Raw genomic sequence first — 20,194 nt, forward strand, 5'->3', positions numbered from 1 at the left:
TGGTATTTTTTCGATCTCCTTCTCTGTTTTCTCCCATTGTGAGGTAGGGTACCCTCATTGTGTTAGTCTCTTCGTCAAGTCCTTCGCCTTCTCTTGGTGTATGTTGATATCACTGCAGTTCCTTCTTATTCGTTTGAGTTCTTCTTTGGGAATGTTCTGTATTGTTTTCGATGGAGGACAGCTATCAGCCCTGAGAATGGAATGGACTTAAATGATGTAATTTTAATCTCAAAGTCTAATGTCATTTTTATATGTTTTTCCCCCATTTCCTTCCCCTCCCTACTATTGTCTCTTCCTTATGTATCCTTGCACGTTACCTGATTATTGGAATTCCTCCCCCTTTTTCTTCTTCCTCCTCCCACTTGCCAACTGTCCCAATGCTGTTTTATCGTCTTATTTGTCTCACATGCTGTTTGTACTGTACTTGTCAGCCTTGAAAAAGCCCTCGGCCAATGAGCCACCGGGCGAAACACGTGTCCGCTGCTTTTCTCTCTTCCTTGAATTGCACTTCTGAATTAAAACGGCACACCATACCCTAAAAAAGTTTGAACTTTGGGAAGTATTCTCCAGAATACCATGAACATTTGGCATAATCCTCCTCCCAAGCCTATTTCCGTATTTCTATTTTGGTGGTTCGTGGGTGTAGCCATCTGGTAGAAGTTTGCCCACAATGTAATATGGGTCCTGACACTTGGTGTGAACCCTAGCACCCCTTAATCCACCCAGTCCCTACCAAGCTTCTCATTACATATATAGGCAAGATATTGGGACTCAATTATATTTGGGGTTACCAGAATACCATATTCACTGCTTGATAGTGACGCAAAATGCAGTTTCAGGGGGGTTGCCGGGTTTGGAGAAAGCTGGATACTGCAACTCTGTTAACCTGAAAAGCAATGGAAATTAATCAATCAGAATTCACATAGCGGAGCTAATCACCCGATTGCTTATCCAGACACTTAATATTGGAATCAAAGTAGAAGCCTAGATTCTTTGTAGCTGTGGCCAGTTTAAGGATGGACCAGAACTCAGAAGGCCACTAAGATGGGGACCAGGTAGACGAGTGACAGCCAAACAGTAAGACTTCAGTCTTATCACTGTTAAGTTTCAGGCAGTTGTTGCTTAGCGTGATGGTTTCTCCTGACAATCAGGGACTTAAGTGTCCCTCAGTATTAGACACATTGTCTGAGATATAGATACCACAATTTGGGTATTGTCTGTGTTAGTGCATGTTCTTAAATCCAAAAGAATTAATAAGCGGGGAGAGGGAAGCTATGTAAATGTTGAATAGTGTGGGGCTGCATGAAGAAGCTTGGGGAACTCCATACCTAATGGTGTTTGCAGAGGGGTGAAATGGTGCGAGCAAGATGGACTGAGGCTTGTTGGATAGAAAGGAAGTAAGCTAGATGAGGTATTTTAGACAGATGCCACTTTCAAAGAGACACTTGATCAGAAATGAGTGGCAGACTGTGTGAAAGGCTGCTGAGAGGTCAAAGAGTACCAGAGCGGCAGAGACTCCTGTGTCTAAAATGTCCCAAAGATTATCGGCTATCGCCAGGATTGCAGGTTCCATACTGTGTTGGGGTTGGAATCCAGATCGAGTTGCTTCAAAAGGTTGTTAGATTTTAGGTAGGTTGAGAGATGCCTATTAATTTCTTGCACTAGTATCCAGCATGGAAGAGTAAGAGCACTATTGAATGATAGGGATCAGGTAATTGCTTCTTTGGGGTAGGAAAGACCAAGACATGCTTCCAACTGGGGTCCACCTGGGTGGAGTTCCAATATAAATTGCATAAGTTGAAAAGAGCTGGGGCTAATGTGTCCATGGCTAAAGAACAAATGTGTAGTGGGCATGGGTGGAGAGGGGAGACCAAGTTTAAGATGGAAAGAGAGGTTTTGATAGTTTTGTCTGTCGGTGAGAAACATTGCGGAAGAGAAGAACCTCAGCTGAAGGTTTGGTGAAAGATGGTCAGCGATTCTAAGTGTGGTTGGGCCAAAGAATCGACTTGAATCTTGTGTATTTTCTTTTTGAGAGAAAGCTTACAAATTATCGTAATGCTTTTCAGAGTGTATGATGGCATTTCAATAGCAGTCTTGTGTATTTCGTTAGTTTCCAGCCTGTACAAGTTTCAGGAGGCCTGGTCTAGGGTTTTAAAGTGATGCTTAATTATCCTTAGTTTCTCTGTAAACCAGTAAACAGATGTGGCTTTTCTGGAGAGGCAGTAGGGTGTTAGAGGAGCAGTGCCACCCAACTCTGTTGATAGCCATTCATTGAAATTGTTTGAGGCTTCCAAATATTGCCAATGGGGGAGGAGGGCGGGGGGACGATAACTAATACTTGTAAGAGTTTAACAAAATCCTCCAACATGACACATGGTATTCCTATTCACATACCCGTTATGTACTATTCTGTAGAAACATATTATATACTCCCCAACCACACATGGCATGTCTGGGGTCACCTGGCCCAGGTTATGGGCCTTCTATACAACTCCTTTAGCTATTCTTCTAAAATTTGGATTGTGACTTTGTCATTGATATTTTGCCCTGAGGAAGTCTGCTGTTACAATAACATCTTGAAAGGAAACATTTGTTGGCAAGGGGCTTGTATATTCACAAAGAAATAAAAGAACTACTGATACCACAGTCTCAATTTCATCTCTGTGTGCCTGGAGAATTTTTGTTTTTGATTCTGGAACCTTTCCTGATAGAGAAAGAATGGATTGCTCTTCCTTCTCCTGAGTACCAGATGACATTTGGACATTGATCTAATAAGACTTTGAACATTTTCTTTACTTCATATGGTAGAGTGTACCATCTTTCCCAGCCATTGCAACCTTTCTTTTATCTTGCTTGTAAGAGTTTGTCTTGATTAGTTTTAGATGAGGTGCAAGTAATCATGTGGGTACCTTGTCCTGTTGGGAATTCCCAAATAAGAACAAGTAATGTGAAACAGTGCCACAAAGTGGTTGGTAAAGGGGTGCACACTGTCAAAAAGTTCACGTTGGTGAAAATAGGCTCATACATGTGACATTTCTATTTCATGGGTGAGTCAATTTCAGGAGGAGTGGAGGTTCCTAGGCATGATCTTCTGGTGAAGTCCCAACACGGTCAGGTAGTCATTGTGGCCAAGTCAGATCTTTTTAAAGTGAACGTTAAGGTCACTTAAAATGATATAATTGGTAGCTGTAGTATGTATGGGGATAAATAGCCAACCAGTTAGGACTGACAGCCCATTCTTGTACCTGGTAGATGATAAATGAATGTCACTGTAAAGGAGTATGTTGGGCTAATCTTAAGGGAGATTATTAAACATTCACCGTAAGATAAGCTATTGGAATCAGGAAGAGTGAAGGTGAATACAAATCTACAAATTATGAATATGCTTCCACAAAATTAATGTTGCTGGTACTGTCTTACAGTGAATTAGCCCTGCGGGTTAGCAGAGGTTATATCAGGTACTGATGATTCTCTAAACCCAGTAGTGGCTGGTAGGGGATGGTGGTGGGTGGAGGAGAAGGCGGGCAGGGGAGGATATAAATTAAAAATAAACCTTACCTGCTGATTGCCGTCGCCATTGCCAGCCGCCACCTTTCCTCAGTAGTAATAGGAAGCACCATGCTTCCAGACTTCCCTAGCCAATCACAAAGCTGCTGATTGCAGCATTGTGATTGGTCGGAGTGCGTGGTTTGGTGACCAGAGAGGGAGTGGAAGTCTGGGCATGTTCTCCACTCAGGCTGTAATGCAGTCTGCAGGGAGTTAATGCAAAGGGTGCATGACTCTTTGGCCGGCCTGAGATGGCCAGCCAAACAGTTATGTGCACTTTAGGTACAGCATCGGTCATGCCTCCTTCCTGTGATGCACGGAGCCTAGCTCTGCCCTAACCTGTTAGCAACTCCAATACAAAAAATAAAATTATAATAACGCTCCATTATTATAATTTTATTTTTTCCTTTGCACTGGTGGGCGATGGTCCTCCGCCACTGTCTAAACCAGGTTTCAATCCGAAACATGAGGCTGGTTAGCAGTTATAAAAATATCATGGCTCTAGTTGATGTTTAGGTAATGAGCGAATATTGATGCGAATGAAGGTGTTGGAAGGAGTAGTGTCTAAGAAAGGGATGTAGTTAACTCTACTTTTAGGGTAGTAAAATCTACATCAGCCACAAGAAAAAGGGCCTTGAAGAAAATAAAGATAGTGAGCAGTAAGGGTATGGTTTGGCCACAGTTGGAGAGCACTTTTAGCTCTTCAGCAGATTAATAGAGAGGCTGGAGAGGTTGAGTGGTGGATGAGCCAAGGGCCCTGGGAGCTGAGCATGGTGCCGGCTGACTTTATTTCCACGCAGCCACATCTAAGAAATACTCCACCATAAACAAGTGGGTGTGACAAAGCAGGACGCTGGACTGTTCACCTGCAGCAATTTATCCTATGCCCAAGCAGGTGGAGGAAATAAAAAGAGACTGGAGCCCAGCCGTCAGATCGTACTGGGAACAGAAAGTTAATTAAAATAAAGGCAAGAAGGTGAAATCATAAAAAGCGTCTTCATGTGAAGGTTTTTTACACACTCACAGTGGTGGAAAGGGCCATGGAGACAGACGTTTTCTGAACTGCAAGCAAAATAAATGTGCACCCCATCCCTAAGAGACTATTGCAGAGAGACAGGCTTGAATCATACCAGGATGTTTCAAATCTGGCCTGTCTAAGTATTAGCCTGCCATGACTAACTTGTTGTGGTTAAACAGGATGCTGCACCATTCACTTTGTCCTCTCAAAGCAGGTGGAGGAAATAAAAAGCAGACGGAAGCCCAGAACCCAACCACTCGGGATCCAAGCAGCAAGCTCCCTTATACCACATGTTCCTGTTAAACTAACTCTTTCAACCTATGATACCTACAGAACAAAAACAGTTATTGACCCATATTGTGGTAGCTACGGCTTCAGTATTTTCGATTTCACTTGTGGTTAGGGATTTCATTATGCTCACCAAATCAAAATGTTTTCTTATGCTTCTTAAAGTAACCCAGGGGATCCTGCAGGTGTCAGTGCCTGCCTCAATAAAGAGCTGAACACCTTCATAATAAGATTCACATGGCTTTCAGGCCAAGAGGTGGCTAAGGAAATGAAAAGAGGTGCCATACTTGCACCAGTGTTGGAAGACAATACACCCATGCTGGCCAAGGACACCCACATTTAAAAAAAATTAGTTTTCTAAAGCGCTGGATTTCCCAAGAGTGTCTAGGCGCTAGCTTTAATGGCAGTGCAGTACACGGGGAGATGAAAATAAGCGGCTACATAGTATTGAGCAACCAGGTTTTCAGAGCTTTTCTGAATGCTTGCAGATTGGGTGACTCCTTTATGTACAATAGCAGAGCATTCCAAGTACAATAGCAGAGCATTCCAAGCTTTAGTTGCCCCTAGCACGAAACGTCTGCCTCCCCATGCAGCCCGTCTGAACCTGGGTACAACTGCAGATTTGGCTGAAGCAGAGTATAGGGTCCTGCCTGGAGTGTACCATTTAAAGCAGTGCTGTAAAAAATCTGTTCATAAGTCATGTAGTGCTTTATAGGTGATGAACAGGGCTTTAAAGGTTTTTCTCCATCTAAAGGGGAGCCAATGCAGTTTTCTTTTTTTATAAATATGGACACAGATTGATATTTTGGAATCATCAGGAGAAGTCTGGCTGCAACGTTGTGTAGAGTTTGCAGTTTGTTCAGTAGCTATTGGTATGGGGTGAGAAACTGACCATTGCAGTAGTCTAAATTTGCCATTACCAGTGTTGTAACACTGGTTTTCTGGAGGTTCGCTGGATGTGAGGTAACCTCCTTTTTATTGTCCTGATTGTAAAAAAAAAAAAATGCGGAAGAGGTCACTGCATTGACTTGGTCATTATAGCTCTGTCTATCGTTGATTAAAACTCTGAGATTACGGGTTTTACTAACTGGTATAGGAGGAAAGCCCATTTCCTGCAGCCACCAAGTTGGGGTCCAAAAGAGGGTTTGGGCTCCGAACAGTAAAACTTAGGTCTTACTAAATTTATTTTTTTTATAACCAACTTTAAGAGTTTTTACGGCACAGTAACACACTCTACAAAATTTATACAATACATGTATGACATAGCGACAAGCCCAAACATCAGAAATATGCTCGTAGTAGCTGCACCATTTCCCCCATATATGCTTTTGTTTCTTAGGACAGCCACAAGCCTGAAAAATTGGCTTCTCTTGGTGGGCGCACCAGTCCACTCCACGCCACCTCCTAACAGTCAGCAGCCTCTGTTGTTTGCATGCACGGGCCACGTCCCGCTTAGCAACCAGGCAAGCCATCCCCAAAAAGACACGCTCAGCTCTGAGGCCCCCCACCTCATCCAACAGCCCAAGCAGAGCAATGCGTGACGTTAACTCCAACGGGAGGTCTAGACAGCCGAAAGTATGCAACCCACCTCCCCCTCCCACCCCTGGAGGGTCTCAGTGCAAGCCAATCCCAGGCTACATGACAAAAGTTCGCTGCAGGAAGCAAACATCATGCATATGCTGCTTGCGCATCAGAGAGCAAATGGTGTAAAGGCCTCGGAATGAGATATGTCGTGTGCAAGTAATTGAACTGTATCATATGCAGCCTTGTCGAGATTGCCAGCTCCCTCCGTGCCATACAAGCCTCCCTCCAATCATCTTCATCCATGTCCCCCACCCAGGACGCTCACCTCTGTCGGGCCTTCTCAAGGCCATCCGGGGCATGGATCACCAACGTCTTCTAAATCGCTGATGTAGCCCCTTTATCTAACTTCCCCTGGAAATTCTTCACCACCAGCAGACTGTACTCAAGCAAAGGGCTCTCTGGTAACTTGTGGGCCAGCAAGGCGTGGTGCAATTAGCGATACCGAAAGAATTGCGAGTTAGTCAAGGAGTATTTGACCTTCAAGTCCTGGAATGACCTAATGTTCCCCTCCTTAAAAATATCTCCAAGGTAGGTGATCCCAAGATGATGCCATGGTACGAACCTCCAGGGCCAATAAATGACCTAGCCACGTTCCTCGCTATACGGGGCAGTTACAAACAGGTAAGAGACACACGTGTACAAGAAGTCAAGGTACCAGGTAATCATGCTCCATATAAAATATCAGTGAGTGTATTTTCACGTGGTATGCTGGATCATCCCACTCTTGTGAACCAGTTGTTAACCGGCACCAGGTGTGCTTCCAGATAGAAGAGGTAGATATCCGATAAACCCAGGCTGCTGTCCTAAGGGGACTTACGGAGCGACTGATATGCCACACTTTGCCGACCCCCACAAAGTTATGATAATCTTTGCAGTCAAAGAGTGGAACCATTTATGGGGGATGGGATAGGGGCAATTTACTTGGCACGTACAAGTATTGTGGTAAGCACACCATTTTAAAAAGGACCGTCCGCCCCGTTGGGTTTAGTAGGAGTGTAGCCCAGCGGCCAAGATCACAGTCGGGCAGCAGGTCTAGACCCCCGAAATTAAGGGCTCAGGCCAAATCCGGAAGGGTAGATACAGAGACCCAATTCCTTTAAGTATCCTGGGATACAATAGGAATGTTAGGATACCAGACCCATCCCAAAGCGTCTCCTTTAACCTCCACTAAACAAAACTTGCCTTTGTTAACCTGAGGTCCGGACACCTCACCGTACAGCTGGAGGAGTTTTAGGCAACGTGGCCCGGAGCGCTGTGACTCTTTCAAAAACAAAGTAACACAAGGAGCAAGAACAAGAGCATATCATCCACGTATAGTGCTATGCAGTCTACAAGACCCACTCTACCGCCATCCCTCCACCCGGGCATCACAATGTATAAGTCATGCCAGGGACTTTATCACCAAGGCAAAGAGGAATGGGGACTGTGGGCACCCCTGGCGCCTACCTCACCTGATGGGAAGTGCAGGTTACAAGACCCCATTCACCCGAACTTGAGTGGTCGGGGAGTGATAAAGAAGCCGAACCATACGACTGAACCCTTGTCCCAGGCCAACCCGACTGAGAACCTTGGCCATAAAAGCCCACGACACCATGTCAAACGCTTTAGAGAAATCTATTAGCAAGAGGGCCAGCGCGCCAATGAGGTTCGACGTCCGGGGCAGCGCCACCTGGACTCCTAATGCAGTGGTGCGCACTGCAGCCCGACATAAATCCACATTGATCCGAGTGGATCAAGTGAGGTAAGGCACTGGTCAAACTCGCGGCCAATATTTCCACATAACCTTTAATGTCCGTGTTAATCAGCTCGATTGGCCGATAAGAGGAGTACCGATCGTTAGGAAGACCATCTTTGGGAAGAACCACAATCGTAGCTCAATCTAAGTCTGGTGGGAATAACCCTTGCTGCAGGGCCGCTGCATTAAAGTTCAGGAGATGGCATAGGATCTTATGGAAGCACTTGTAATATACGATGAGGTACCCATCTGAGCCATCTGTATTTTCAGCTTGCAACCCCGACACGCTTCGTTCACCTCCTCCAGCATCAGAGCTTGGTCCAATTCCTGTGCCAAAACATTGGGTATTGTTGACAACTGTATGCTGTCCAGAAGGGGGTTCACAACTTTCCCTGGCTGCGGAGGGGGGAGGGGGACAGCGAGTATGACTCCCAGTAGAAGTCCGCAAAGGTCTGCGCTATGATGGGGATCTCCCCTGAGGCCGGTCAGATGAGTCCCGAATCACTGGGACCACACGGTTGGAGACTTCACGGGTCGCCAGCCAATACAGTAATTTACCGGATTTGCCTCCTAAGGCATATAACTTCTGTGTCGAGGCCCTACAACACTGCCTGGCCTCTGCTAAAGACACGTGCCACAGCTCCATGCGAGCCATGCCTAGGAGATGACTGGAGTGCTCAGTGTCGCGACGTCGGAGAGCAGCTTCCACCCTTAGGATCTAAGCTTCTAAATTGGTCAGGCGCTCCACCAGGCACGCCTCCACCTGACAAATGTAGCCCTTAATATGACCTCTTAGGAAAGGCTTACTGGTGGCCCACAGCGTCGCCGCTGAACCCACTGATCTTCCATTGAGCTCAAATTTATGCAATTCCTCCTCCACAAAAGCCTCGTAGTCAGAACTCTGCAGGTTCCATGCGTTAAACCTCCAAAACGTCCATTGAGCAGGGGGCAGAGTTCCCCACCACAATAACAACGGAGCATAATCCGAGATGCCACGCAGGAGAATACCCACCGACTGAACCGAAAGGAGATCCGCTGCTGGCAAACACATCAAATCTATGCAAGAATCTACTGCATGCGCCGTGGATTGTTGGGTATAGGCCCTTTGGCCAGGATGCTAGAAGTGCCACGCATCGCAGAAGCCCAGCGAGTCCGCCCAGGAGGTCAAACAACCTGGTCAGGTTCGGGGCAGAGGAGGGATCCAGGATTGGATCAGGGAGCGTGTTAAACCATCGTAACACCGTGAGGGAGGGTCAAGAGAAAGGATCTTATCGTCTGCAGGGAGGACTTCAGCAGGGGCAGCGGGACGTGAATGGATATAAACTTGTAATGCCTCACTTCCAGTTGGCCCTCAATGGCCACATAGTAGCTCTGAGTTTCCGTACGTTGCGCTGTAACTGCCAACGGAAAGGATTTATGCAGCAGTATGGTCAGTCACCTGGAGCCCCGTAGGAAACCTGGTAAACCCTTTTCCTAAATTGAGTTTTAAGCAGTTCTTATTCATCCATGTGTTGATTGCCTGCAGGCAAAATCTAGGCCATGTGCCGGCATTGTCCTTGGCCAGGGAGACGACAATTTGGGTGTCATCTGCGTAAGATGTAAGGGAGAAACCAAAGAATCTTATTAGGTCAGCAAGAGGGGTGACGTACACATTAAAAAGCGTTGAACTGAGCGAGGACCCCTAATGGACTCTGCAAGGGAGAGAGAAAGGCTGTGAAACCAACTCTTTAAGCACATCCCAGGCTGTGCCAGAGATCCTGATTTTGGCTAGTCGATCCATCAGTAGCCCGTGATTAACTGTGTGAAAGGCTGATGATAGATTAATCAGGATGAGAGCTGCCCTTCCACCCCAGTCAAGCGACATCCTCATCTCCTTGGTAGCCTAAAAAATGTTGGATTCCCGACCCATCATAAAAATGCGTTCAGATGAAATAAGATGGTGTCAGGTGCTGGGACCGAAGTAGCGCCTTTTTACTTGCCTAATTACACTTCAACCAAAGAAAAGTACTTGCTTGAGTGCCCGGTCAGTTGAGAGCTTGAAGGTAAGTAGAAAATAGACTGAATGTCCATCATGAAACTGGGAAAGCAACTAAAGAGTGGATGTGATGAGTCGTATGATAAGCCTTTAGAGGAGTACTGTGGAAGTCTGTAGTTCAGACCTAGAAGGGATCTCCTGGCCTGAAGGTTCATATTTTCTGGTAGCCACTGTCTGTATTTGTTTCTTTCTATTGCATGGGTGAGTTCTTTCTATTGCATGGGTGAGTCTATTTCAGAAGGAGTGGAGGTTCCTTCATTTCTCTCTACTATTTTGAATATGAAAGCTTGGCCAGTGAAGAATTTTATGTTCATCATCTTAACCTGTTTCCTTCTACGATTCAAGTAGTGAAGAACTGAAGTGAAGCCATGAGGACACTGCTAGATCACAATAGAGTAGTTTGGACTCTGGTTGTTGATCAGGGAGAGACAAAAATACATTCTATCAGTTGCCCACTTCATGCTGCTATGCCCTCCCTTCTTAAGGTGGCTTGAACAGGCATCACATTTGTCAATTGTAAGATATTTGAAAGCCAGAAGAAACTACAGATATGTTACTGCCTCAAAGATGGCTTATGTTGTTATACCCGTGTGATCATCATATTTGTTGTTTGGAGGCTACCATGTTCATGCTGTGCAATGCAAGTATATCCTATGTCCTGGGTTTATTGTGAATAGATTGTATATTTTTTTGCTGTTGACTGCCTTTAAGTATCTTTTTATTTCTACTACATCCTACCAGTGAGAGATAGCAGCAGGCAGCAGGCCAACACAGCAAGTCAGGTAGCAAAGTGGCAGTCTCTCCTACAGCACAGCAATCATTAGGCAGCAGGCAAGCACAGCAAAGCAGTTAGCAAAGTGGCAGTCCCTCCTACAGCATATCAGCTCTTCTTCCTGCCAGAATGTACTTCGTTCCAGCAGTGATCTGTCTACATGGTGTCAGAGGTTCAGTACTTCTACCCATTTTAACCTTTAAAGTAGGGAGACTTCAAAGAAAGGTCTTTTTAGTGCAGATGACCCTGTACTTCCCTGCCCTTGCTCAAGCCTCACTATAGAGGAGTATGCAACCTGTTGTGTGGGGACAGGATACAGCCCTTTCAGGTAGAAGTGGTAGCTCCTCCCCATTATCCTGCTCAGGCAGACCCATCAACATGCAGAGGACTACTCAGGCACACCTATCCTTCCTTTGTGTGTGGCTGTCTAGTGGGAAGGTAAGAAGCAAGCTGTCCCCCCAACCCAGACGTGTATTCCAGAGAAAGGCAGAAGGCACCAAATGATTTAAGTAAGAAAATGCCAACTTTCTAAAAGTGGCATTTCCTGAGCTGCAATCTAAAAAATAACTTGACTAAAAAATGTGTTTTTATATCGTGAGTCCAGAGACACCAAATGTGGTTTTCCTGTCTTTACCCAATTGGAAGCTACCCTTATCAAATGTTTCAAGGCAGCTCCAGTATTATCCTATGTAAGAGTGTTTCACTACCAGGACATGTAAATCTTAAAAGTACATGTCCTACCTACTAGGTACACTGCACCCTGCCCATTGGCTGTCCAGGGCCTACTCTAGGGGTGACTTGTGTGTAAGATTAAAGAAGGTTTGGGCATGACCTTGCCAGGTCGACATGTTTAAAACGGCACATAAAGGTTCTGCAGTGGCAGACATGAGACATGTTTTAAATGCTACTGGTCTGGGTGGCATATTTAATGCTGCAGGCTTACCAGTAGCATATGATTAACAGGCCCTGGGCGCATGTAGTGCACTGGTCTAGGGACTTGTTGGTAAATCAAATATGCCAATCGGGATAAACCAATTGTCATCATATTTTAGATACAGGGCGCATGCACTGGTCACCAGTGAAGAAGTGCTCTGAGTTCTACAACCAGCAAAAAAGAAGTTCAGAAAAACAGTCAAAAACAGGAGGTCAGAGGAGGAGCCTAGCGCTTGACCAAGATGGCCGCGTGAGCTCTGAGCTCCCGAGACCCTCGCGCCCTCCGTCGACTATCCTGTCTCTAATCCTGTCGGTATGCATGGCATCGTGTGGATGACCTGTCAGGGAGGCGATTGATGCTACCCGCGGTCGGATCGCCCACCGGGAACCGGACTTATGCCTGGCGGAAGATTGCGGCCTATCTCCGAGGGATGCCAGGGGCTAGAGTTGGCAGGATGCCCGACTTCTAGTTGAACAACAACGGCCAGGCGAGGTGTGAACTGTCGGATGGAGGTCCCCGTCCTTTCACTTTCGCTTTCTCTCCCTTTGTCGGCCCTGCCCCTGGAGAGCTCTTGGTGGCTTTATTACCCTATGGACGCTCTGCAGGCTACTCTGGTGGCCCACTGCAGAACTGATCACTCCTGATTCCTTTCATTGAGAGGGACCCGTCTTATCTGAACCGACCTGCTTGGTATCAACCATGTCGGGCAAAGCAGAGGTGGATCGGCTGAAGGCTAAGTCTACCAGGCGGGGAGCCTATACCCAAGTCAATAGTATGGACCGCTATGCTCTGCAGAAGGGATCACCGAGTGGGTCGAGCCAGTCGCCGGATACCCAGAAGGCGGCCTCGCCTTTGGCCCCGGAGCTCTCACTACAGGATGTCATGGGCGCGCTCGAAGGGATGCAGACTTCGATTGGGAGACAGTTTGATGCCCTGGCGCATAAGGTGGATGCCATCTTGGTGGATGTTAACCTGATCCGTGCGGACTTGGGCAAAACGAATGAACGGGTTAGGACCCTGGACCTCAAGACCACGGGCCTCACCGATGATGTCACGGAACTGCAGATCGAGGTTCGTAAGCTGAGGACCGAGAGTGATCTCGCCGCCCGCCGGCTGGAGGACTTTGAGAGCCGGGCCAGGCGCAACAACGTGCGCGTCATCGGGGTCCCGGAGTCCTCGGATGAGGCTTCGGTTGACCTGATTGTCGAGGACTTGGTGCTTAATCATCTGCAGCCTAAGGGTCTTGGAAAGTTCTTTGCGGTTGAAAGGGCCCATAGAGTGCCGGGTGGGAGGCCCAAGGTGGGTGCCCCACCGAGGCCGATCGTCGCTCGGCTCTTTCATTTTCGTGATCGGGACGCTATCCTGCAAGCATCGAGGGTGACGGGCCCGGTCCCCTTCCAGAACGCGTCGGTGAATTTCTATCCGGATTTCACCCAGCAGGTGCAGAGGCAGAGACAGGGCTTTCTGGGGGTGAAGAGGCGGCTCCGGGAGAGGGATCTGAAGTATGCCATGCTCTTTCCTGCCAGACTACGTGTGGTGCACGAAGATCGGACATTCTTCTTTGACTCTCCTGTTATGGCCGATGAATGGCTGGACGCTTTGCCCCGGCGACGGACGGGGGAGGACATTGCCGAGGATGGGGACAGTGGCCGGGATGGGCAGGACTGATTTTTCGGAGCCGGTCTGACTCGATTTGGCTATATTTGAAGACTTGAATAGAGTGCAGTCAATGCGGAGGGCTGCGGGAGGACGAGGGGTGCTCTTTTCCTCCCTTAGGGTACTTTTTGTAGATTTTGGGTTTTGTAGGGCGACAGGCACACTGCAAGTTGGGGGGGCTTTGTAAGCTGCAGCAGGGGTGCTGGGTGGGGGGGGGGTTTCTGGGATTTTGGGTTTGTTGTTGGGGGGTTTATTTCTGCAAGGCATGGTGATTCTTTCCAGGACTGTTCCATGGTGGCTCTTCGGGTGTGGGGTGGGCATCTTTACGTTTGAGGATGGGGGGTAGGGGTTTAAGTGTTATAAGCTGGAATGTTAATGGTTTGGGGGATCGCATTAAGCGTGGGATTGTTTTGCAATTCTTGAAACGGTCAATGCCGGATGTCGCCCTGCTGCAGGAGACGCATCTTATAGGTAATACGTGCTACGCTCTGAATAGGAAGGGTTATAAATTCATAGCACATTCGGGATTCTCCTCTGGGTCCAGGGGTGTGGGCATCCTAGTCAGAGCCTCGCTACCATTTGAGGTGGACTCCACGATTGTTGATGATAGGGGGAGGTTTGTGGCGGTGGCGGGGCGGTGGGAAGGAAGAACTTTGGTTTTAGTTTCGGTTTATGTCCCGCCGGCCCTGCAGGCCTCCACGTTCACAGATCTGGGTAGGGCCCTGCTAGATCTCCCGGGGGGTATGCTTGTGGTGGGAGGTGATTTCAACGCTGTTGGCTCCGGCCTGCTGGATAGATACCCGCCCAGAGACACAGGGGGGGCTCAGAAGTGGCTTCCAGACTTCCTAGACACGCTTGGCCTGATAGACTGCTGGAGGCTCCGGCACCCCACACAGAGCCAATACACGTTCCACTCCGGGGCACATGGTAGTCTTTCCAGGATTGATTACCTACTCACTCTGGCTGCGCATGCCTCATTGGTCTCCGAGGCGAGGCACATGGCGCGTGGTATATCTGACCATTCGCCAGTGTGGATCCGGCTGGATCTAGGTCGGGAGGGAGGAGGAAGGGTGGCCCCTATCAACCCGTGGTATTTCCGAGACCCCAAGATGCGCAGCGCGCTGGTAAAGAAAGTAGATAATTTTTTCAAGGACAATCAGGGATCCGTGGACTCGGCAGTGTCGCTGTGGGAAGCATTTAAGACCGTGCTCCGAGGGGAAGCCCTCTCCCTAGTAGTAGCTGCCAAGCGGCGGAGAGATGGCGAGGTTCTGCAGGTTGAGGAGGAGATCGCGGCTCTGGAGGGAGTGCTGGAGGAGGAGGTTACAGAGTCCTCACTGCATGAGCTTTGCTTGAAGCAAGCTGAGTATAAGGACCTGGTGACGAACGCCGCTAAGACCCTCAGTAGGGAACAGCAGGGCCGTTTGTATGATGTTGGGGACAAGGCAGGGAAACTCCTGGCTTGGCTGGACAAAAAAGAACGGGTCAATAGAGTTGTGCCAGAGTTGACGGGAGAGAGGGGAGAGGCGATTGTGGAACCTGAGAGGATTGTAAAGTGCTTCTCGGACTATTTCTGTAGGGTTTATGCCTCAGTGTCGGATAGGCCGCCCGAGGACTCGTGTGACCTCCTCCGTGATATCGAGTTGCCCTGTCTCTCCGATATAGATAGGGACGATCTAGATGGTGACATAACGGTTGACGAGGTGGCGGGGGCTATCCGCGCGTTAAACTCGGGCAAGGCCTCGGGACCGAACGGCTTGCCGGTCGACCTGTACAAGCTATTTCCGGATAGGGTCGCCCCTCACCTGCGCGCCATGTTTGTGGAGGCGCGGGGGAGTGGGACCCTCCCGTTGGACCAGCGACTGGCGACGATCGTGGTTATACACAGAGGGCAAACCCCGAGATAAGTGCGCCTCATATAGGCCTATCTCACTTCTTAACGCAGAGCCGAAAATTCTGGCTAAAATCCTGGCGACCCGATTGATTAGGGTACTTGGTGACTTGGTCCACCCGGATCAATCCGGCTTCATCCCGCACCGAAACACAGCGTTAAATCTTCGGCGCCTTCATGGTGTAATCGCCAGGGCGGGCACGCTGCGTGAACCAGCTATTGTGGCGTCTCTTGACGCCACGATGGCCTTTGACACGGTGGAATGGGCATATTTGTGGGCCGGGCTGACCAAGTTCGGCTTTGGCCACGGTTTTGTGAGCTGGGTGAGGTTGCTGTATGAGGGGCCACTTGCGAGTGTGGTGGTGAATGGTCGGGCGTCGACTCCGTTTCAGCTTGGGAGGGGTACTCGGCAGGGTTGTCCCCTGTCGCCTTTGTTGTTCGCCCTCGCCCTTGAGCCGCTGGCTGCGTGGATACGTTGGCACCCGGATATACGGGGCCTTAGATGGTCGCCTGAACACGAGGACCGTATTTCGCTCTACGCCGATGATATCCTGTTGTATCTTGCCTCACCCAAGAAATCACTTATAGTGGTCTGCGACGTACTCACATCTTTTGGTAGGAACTCGGGTCTTGTTATCAACTGGAGTAAATCGTATTTGTATGTCCTTAGTGGCGAGGCTCCACCGATCCCTAGAACATGTTCGATACAGGTCGCTCAGCAAGGCTTCGTGTATTTGGGGATTTTTATCTCCATGGACTCTGCTGTGCGCTATGAGAAGAACCTGCTCCCCCCCCTGGCACGCCTGAGGCGGGATGTTGAAGGCTGGCGGAGGCTGCCGCTCTCCCTCGTTGGGCGTGCGGCCCTGTTTAAAATGATGTCTCTTCCCCGCTTCCTCTACGCACTGCAGAATACTTTGGACTGGGTTCCGGCCAAATACTTTCGGGAGGTCGAAGGCCTCCAACGAACGTTGCTTTGGGATGGGCGGCCGCGAATAGCTATTGCAAAGTTGACGCTTCCATGGTACGACGGGGGCATTGCGCTCCCAGACATCCGACGGTACTATTGGGCCACCCAGCTGAGCGCGATTAATCATGGGTTTTATGGCCCTGCCCTCAGCCCTGGGTATGCCATGGACAGGTGGTTGCTGCGTGGAGGTAACTACTACAGGGCGTTGTACTCGCGGTCCCTAGACTCGTCCCTCACGGGGCCCACTGGTGTGGCAGTGCGTGTTTGGAAGATGGCAACTGACTCGCTGGGCTGGAAGGATAGGCTCACCCTCGCTACCCCGCTGTTTGAATCGGAGAGACTGGGAAGGCTTTGGCACACAAAAGGGTTTGATAAATGGGACCTGATCGGCATCTCCAGGGTGGGAGATGTGCTGAATAAGGGGAAGGTGAAGCCCTTTGAAGAGTTGCAGAAGGAGTATGAGCTGGGGCCATCCGAGTTTTTCCGCTATATTCAGGTGCGTCACGCCCTCCGATCAGTCCTCATAGAGGGTGAGAAGGTGCCTGAGTCCTCTCCTTTGGAGGACCGGGTCCTTGATGGCCATATGCCCGAGAGCACGATCTCGCTCATCTATAAGAAACTGATCAACGTCCGGGCGGACATGCTTCTGGGGCTGAGGGACCAGTGGACTAGGGATGGCCTCGAGTTGGACGATGAGGATTGGCAGTCGGCTGTTTCCTCTCCTAAGGAGGTCGCGATCCCGTCGCGTCTGAGGCTGGTGCAGCTTAAAATACTGCATCGAGTGTATGTGACGGGGCCAAGGCTGGTTCACATGGGATTCTCGGAGGACGGCCTATGCAGGAGGGGATGTGGTATGGTGGGTACTTTCCTGCATATCATTTGGGAATGTGGTGTCATTACGGAATTCTGGAGGAGAGTCCATGCAGTGATGGGGGAGGTGACGGGCATTGCGATACAGCCGGAAGCGCGGTGTTGCCTCCTGAATGTCTGGGGGCCCACTGACCACGATGAGGCACAGACCCAATGGGTGACTCTGGGTAACATGGTCGCTAAGAGAGATATCGCGCGATTGTGGGGCTCCGCGGGGCCCCCCACACTGACCGCGTGGAAAGAAAATATGGACTGGAGTATGTTAAGGGAGAAGACGGTCTATTGCGCTAGAGGCCGCCCCCGGAAGTGGCACGCCATCTGGGGGCGGTGGAATCAATACAGGGGGGGAATATGTCTTGCCCCGGATCTGGATCCTCCCGAGGAACAGCTTTCCTCCTAACCTTCTTTCGAGCTCAGTATGGTTTATGGACTTTTTTGGCCTCTGCTGTCCCCCTTCTTCCTCTTTACACTGTACTGTAACTGGTAGATGAGTGGGGTCCGGCCTCCCCTGGGGGGCTTCACCATGGGCTTTCAGTGTTCTTGCCTTGCTGGGGTTTGTTGTGTGTTTTTGTGTTTACTTAAAATTGAACCTTTGCACTTCTCCTTTCACGGTACTGGGGACGCATCTCTGTTTCTATATATCGCTGCTGCCGAACCTCCGGGTTGTCGGCTGAATAGCTGTGTCCTGACTTTTGAAAATAAAGGTTTTTATAAAAAAAAAAAAAAAAAAAAAAAAACAGGAGGTCAGAGGCAAAAAGTCAAGGATGCCAGGTCTAACTCTTTTGACATAAAGTTCTAGTTTCCTGTAAGTTGTAGTTTGAATCTCTGGACTGTGAGTAACCTGTAAAATATGAGTAGATGCTGTGGATGTAGAGGTTGAGTGTTTTTTTTATGATAGGAGCACAATGTCGTTCACCCTCCTTGGCTCCCTACTCCAATCTAACATTCTTTGTCTGGTTTCGAACTTTCAATCCACAGCTTTTGCCTGGTCCATACAACAGATATCTCCCCTGTGCACTATGGATGCTGGAATGCCACCACAGAGCTCTTACTGTTATATATTTAATGCAGATCTGACGTGTCAATGGGACAAGAAAGTGCAAAGCAAAGGGTTCTTCAGGAAAGAGTGCTGCACAGCCTCTGTGAGCATTGTGACAGCTAGGGAGATTATGGTCTGTGAGTGTTCAGAGGCTGAGATCTCAGTGTTCAACAGTAGTGACACATTATGTAAGGGCTCAAGAGGCTGTTTTGATCTGAGCAATACAAGGTCCAATCCTTATTTTCATTTAGTTCTTCTGCTACCTGCCAAAATCCACTAGATGTGTCAGCATTGTTCAGCAACCCTGCTGTCGGTGCTTCATCTGTTTTGAAATGCTGTAGATCTTTGTTTTGGGATGGGGTGAGGTTGTTTGATGGCCTGACAAACATCTTGAAAAGGAAAAGGCCTGGGTGAATCCTTGATGATGCTACTTAAATCAGCTCCAGATCTGCACTATGAGCATTGTCTCTACGTTTGCCTTCTCTTGAGTTCTTCTATAGTTAGGTTTTTCTCTGTTCTTGCTTGTTGAAACCAGATTTGCTTTAGGCAGTGGGCTGCTTTGGCAGTCTGTAGCTCAGCATTATAAATTAAGGCGTACAACTTGTACACTAGCCTGAGGAGTTCACCAAACAACAGCAAACTACATCAAAATTGTTGCACCACAACATTTGATAGCTTTCATGGTCCCTCATCATTTTCTGTCATCAGGTGTTGCAAAACGACATATCTTAACACAGACGTCAATGAAGAACAACTACTTTTATTATTTATTTATTTATCAATGAAAAAAAGAAATTTTCAGTAAACAGATTTTCTTTTCAGTGTTGAGAAATTGGTGTTGATTCAGGGAATGGAAAGAGGAACTTGTGGAGCGCTAATTGCATTATAATGTATCCGAGGCTGACAAAGGGGCTCTGACTATCCCTAGTGGCAGAAGTACCTCCATCATGATAGGAAGTTTCACAATTTCCTCTCTGTAGTGACTAGTCGATGTGAAACCTAACCAAATTGAGGTTCTCCTTTGGGACCATACATCTGTGTTGGGCAATAGAAGGATGAATTTCTCTTCCCTCTCTGCCCTGGAGACACAGCAGTGCAGTGCCATGTTCAGTTCCATGATTCCTTCTCTTTTAGCGCATCTTTTGTTTATAAAAGGCCACCACTGGTGGTTAGCTGGCATTCCTATAAAATAGTTGCATTTTTAAAGCAGTTGAAGGAGGATTTAGAGCAGTAATCCAAAGTTTTAATTCCTCCACCCCCCTCTTTTATATCTGTACTGTTAATTGAGGAAAGGATCTAATTTTATTTCTTACACACTACCTTATCTTGTCCCTCAGATTTCATGAACGTGTACTATCAGATCCGCTCCAGCCAGTTGGACCGCTCAATAAAGGGCCTGAAAGAACATTTCCGTAAGAACAGCTCCTCCTTCGGTGTCCCATATTCCCCAGCCGTACAGAACAAGCGGAAAGACACACCAACTAAAAAGCCTATTAAAAGACCAGGTGAGTAAGGCACAAATGTCTGCCTTATAGATGTTAGTGTTTCCGCTTTTCTCAGCTGCTGATGTTTCAGTCCCTTTTTCTTATGAGTATGTTTTGCATTTTCTTTTACACTGGCCTCTTTAACGTGTCCCTCTAAACCACATTTCCATGTTATGTTGCAATGAAGATATCCAGTTTTCATTGAAGATGATGATTAATTGTTTCTGGCATGCTGCTATTATTGTACTTTTTTCTACACTGATATTTCCCCATTTGATTTTAATTTCCACGCTCTTAATAGCTGAGGATTGTTTTTCTTTGATCTTTTGTGATGACATCGGCTGCTTTGTTTTATTGCCAAGGTTGCTTTTTGTATTT

At 48.1% G+C, this 20,194-nt stretch overlaps 1 protein-coding gene across 6 annotated transcripts in view; it reads left to right on the forward strand.

The window, feature by feature from the left end:
• EXOC7 (exocyst complex component 7) overlaps positions 1-20,194 on the forward strand; it is a 320,098-nt gene that overhangs the window by 75,360 nt on the left and 224,544 nt on the right. For all 6 annotated transcript variants that reach the window (XM_085616945.1, XM_085616940.1, XM_085616944.1 and 3 more), the window contains exon 6: positions 19,670-19,837. In XM_085616945.1, the coding sequence (XP_085473071.1) occupies positions 19,670-19,837 (168 nt within the window). The remainder of the gene's footprint in view (positions 1-19,669; positions 19,838-20,194) is intronic.

Source organism: Triturus cristatus, chromosome 7 (assembly GCF_964204655.1).
Source record: "Triturus cristatus chromosome 7, aTriCri1.1, whole genome shotgun sequence".
Classification (NCBI taxonomy): domain Eukaryota; kingdom Metazoa; phylum Chordata; class Amphibia; order Caudata; family Salamandridae; genus Triturus; species Triturus cristatus.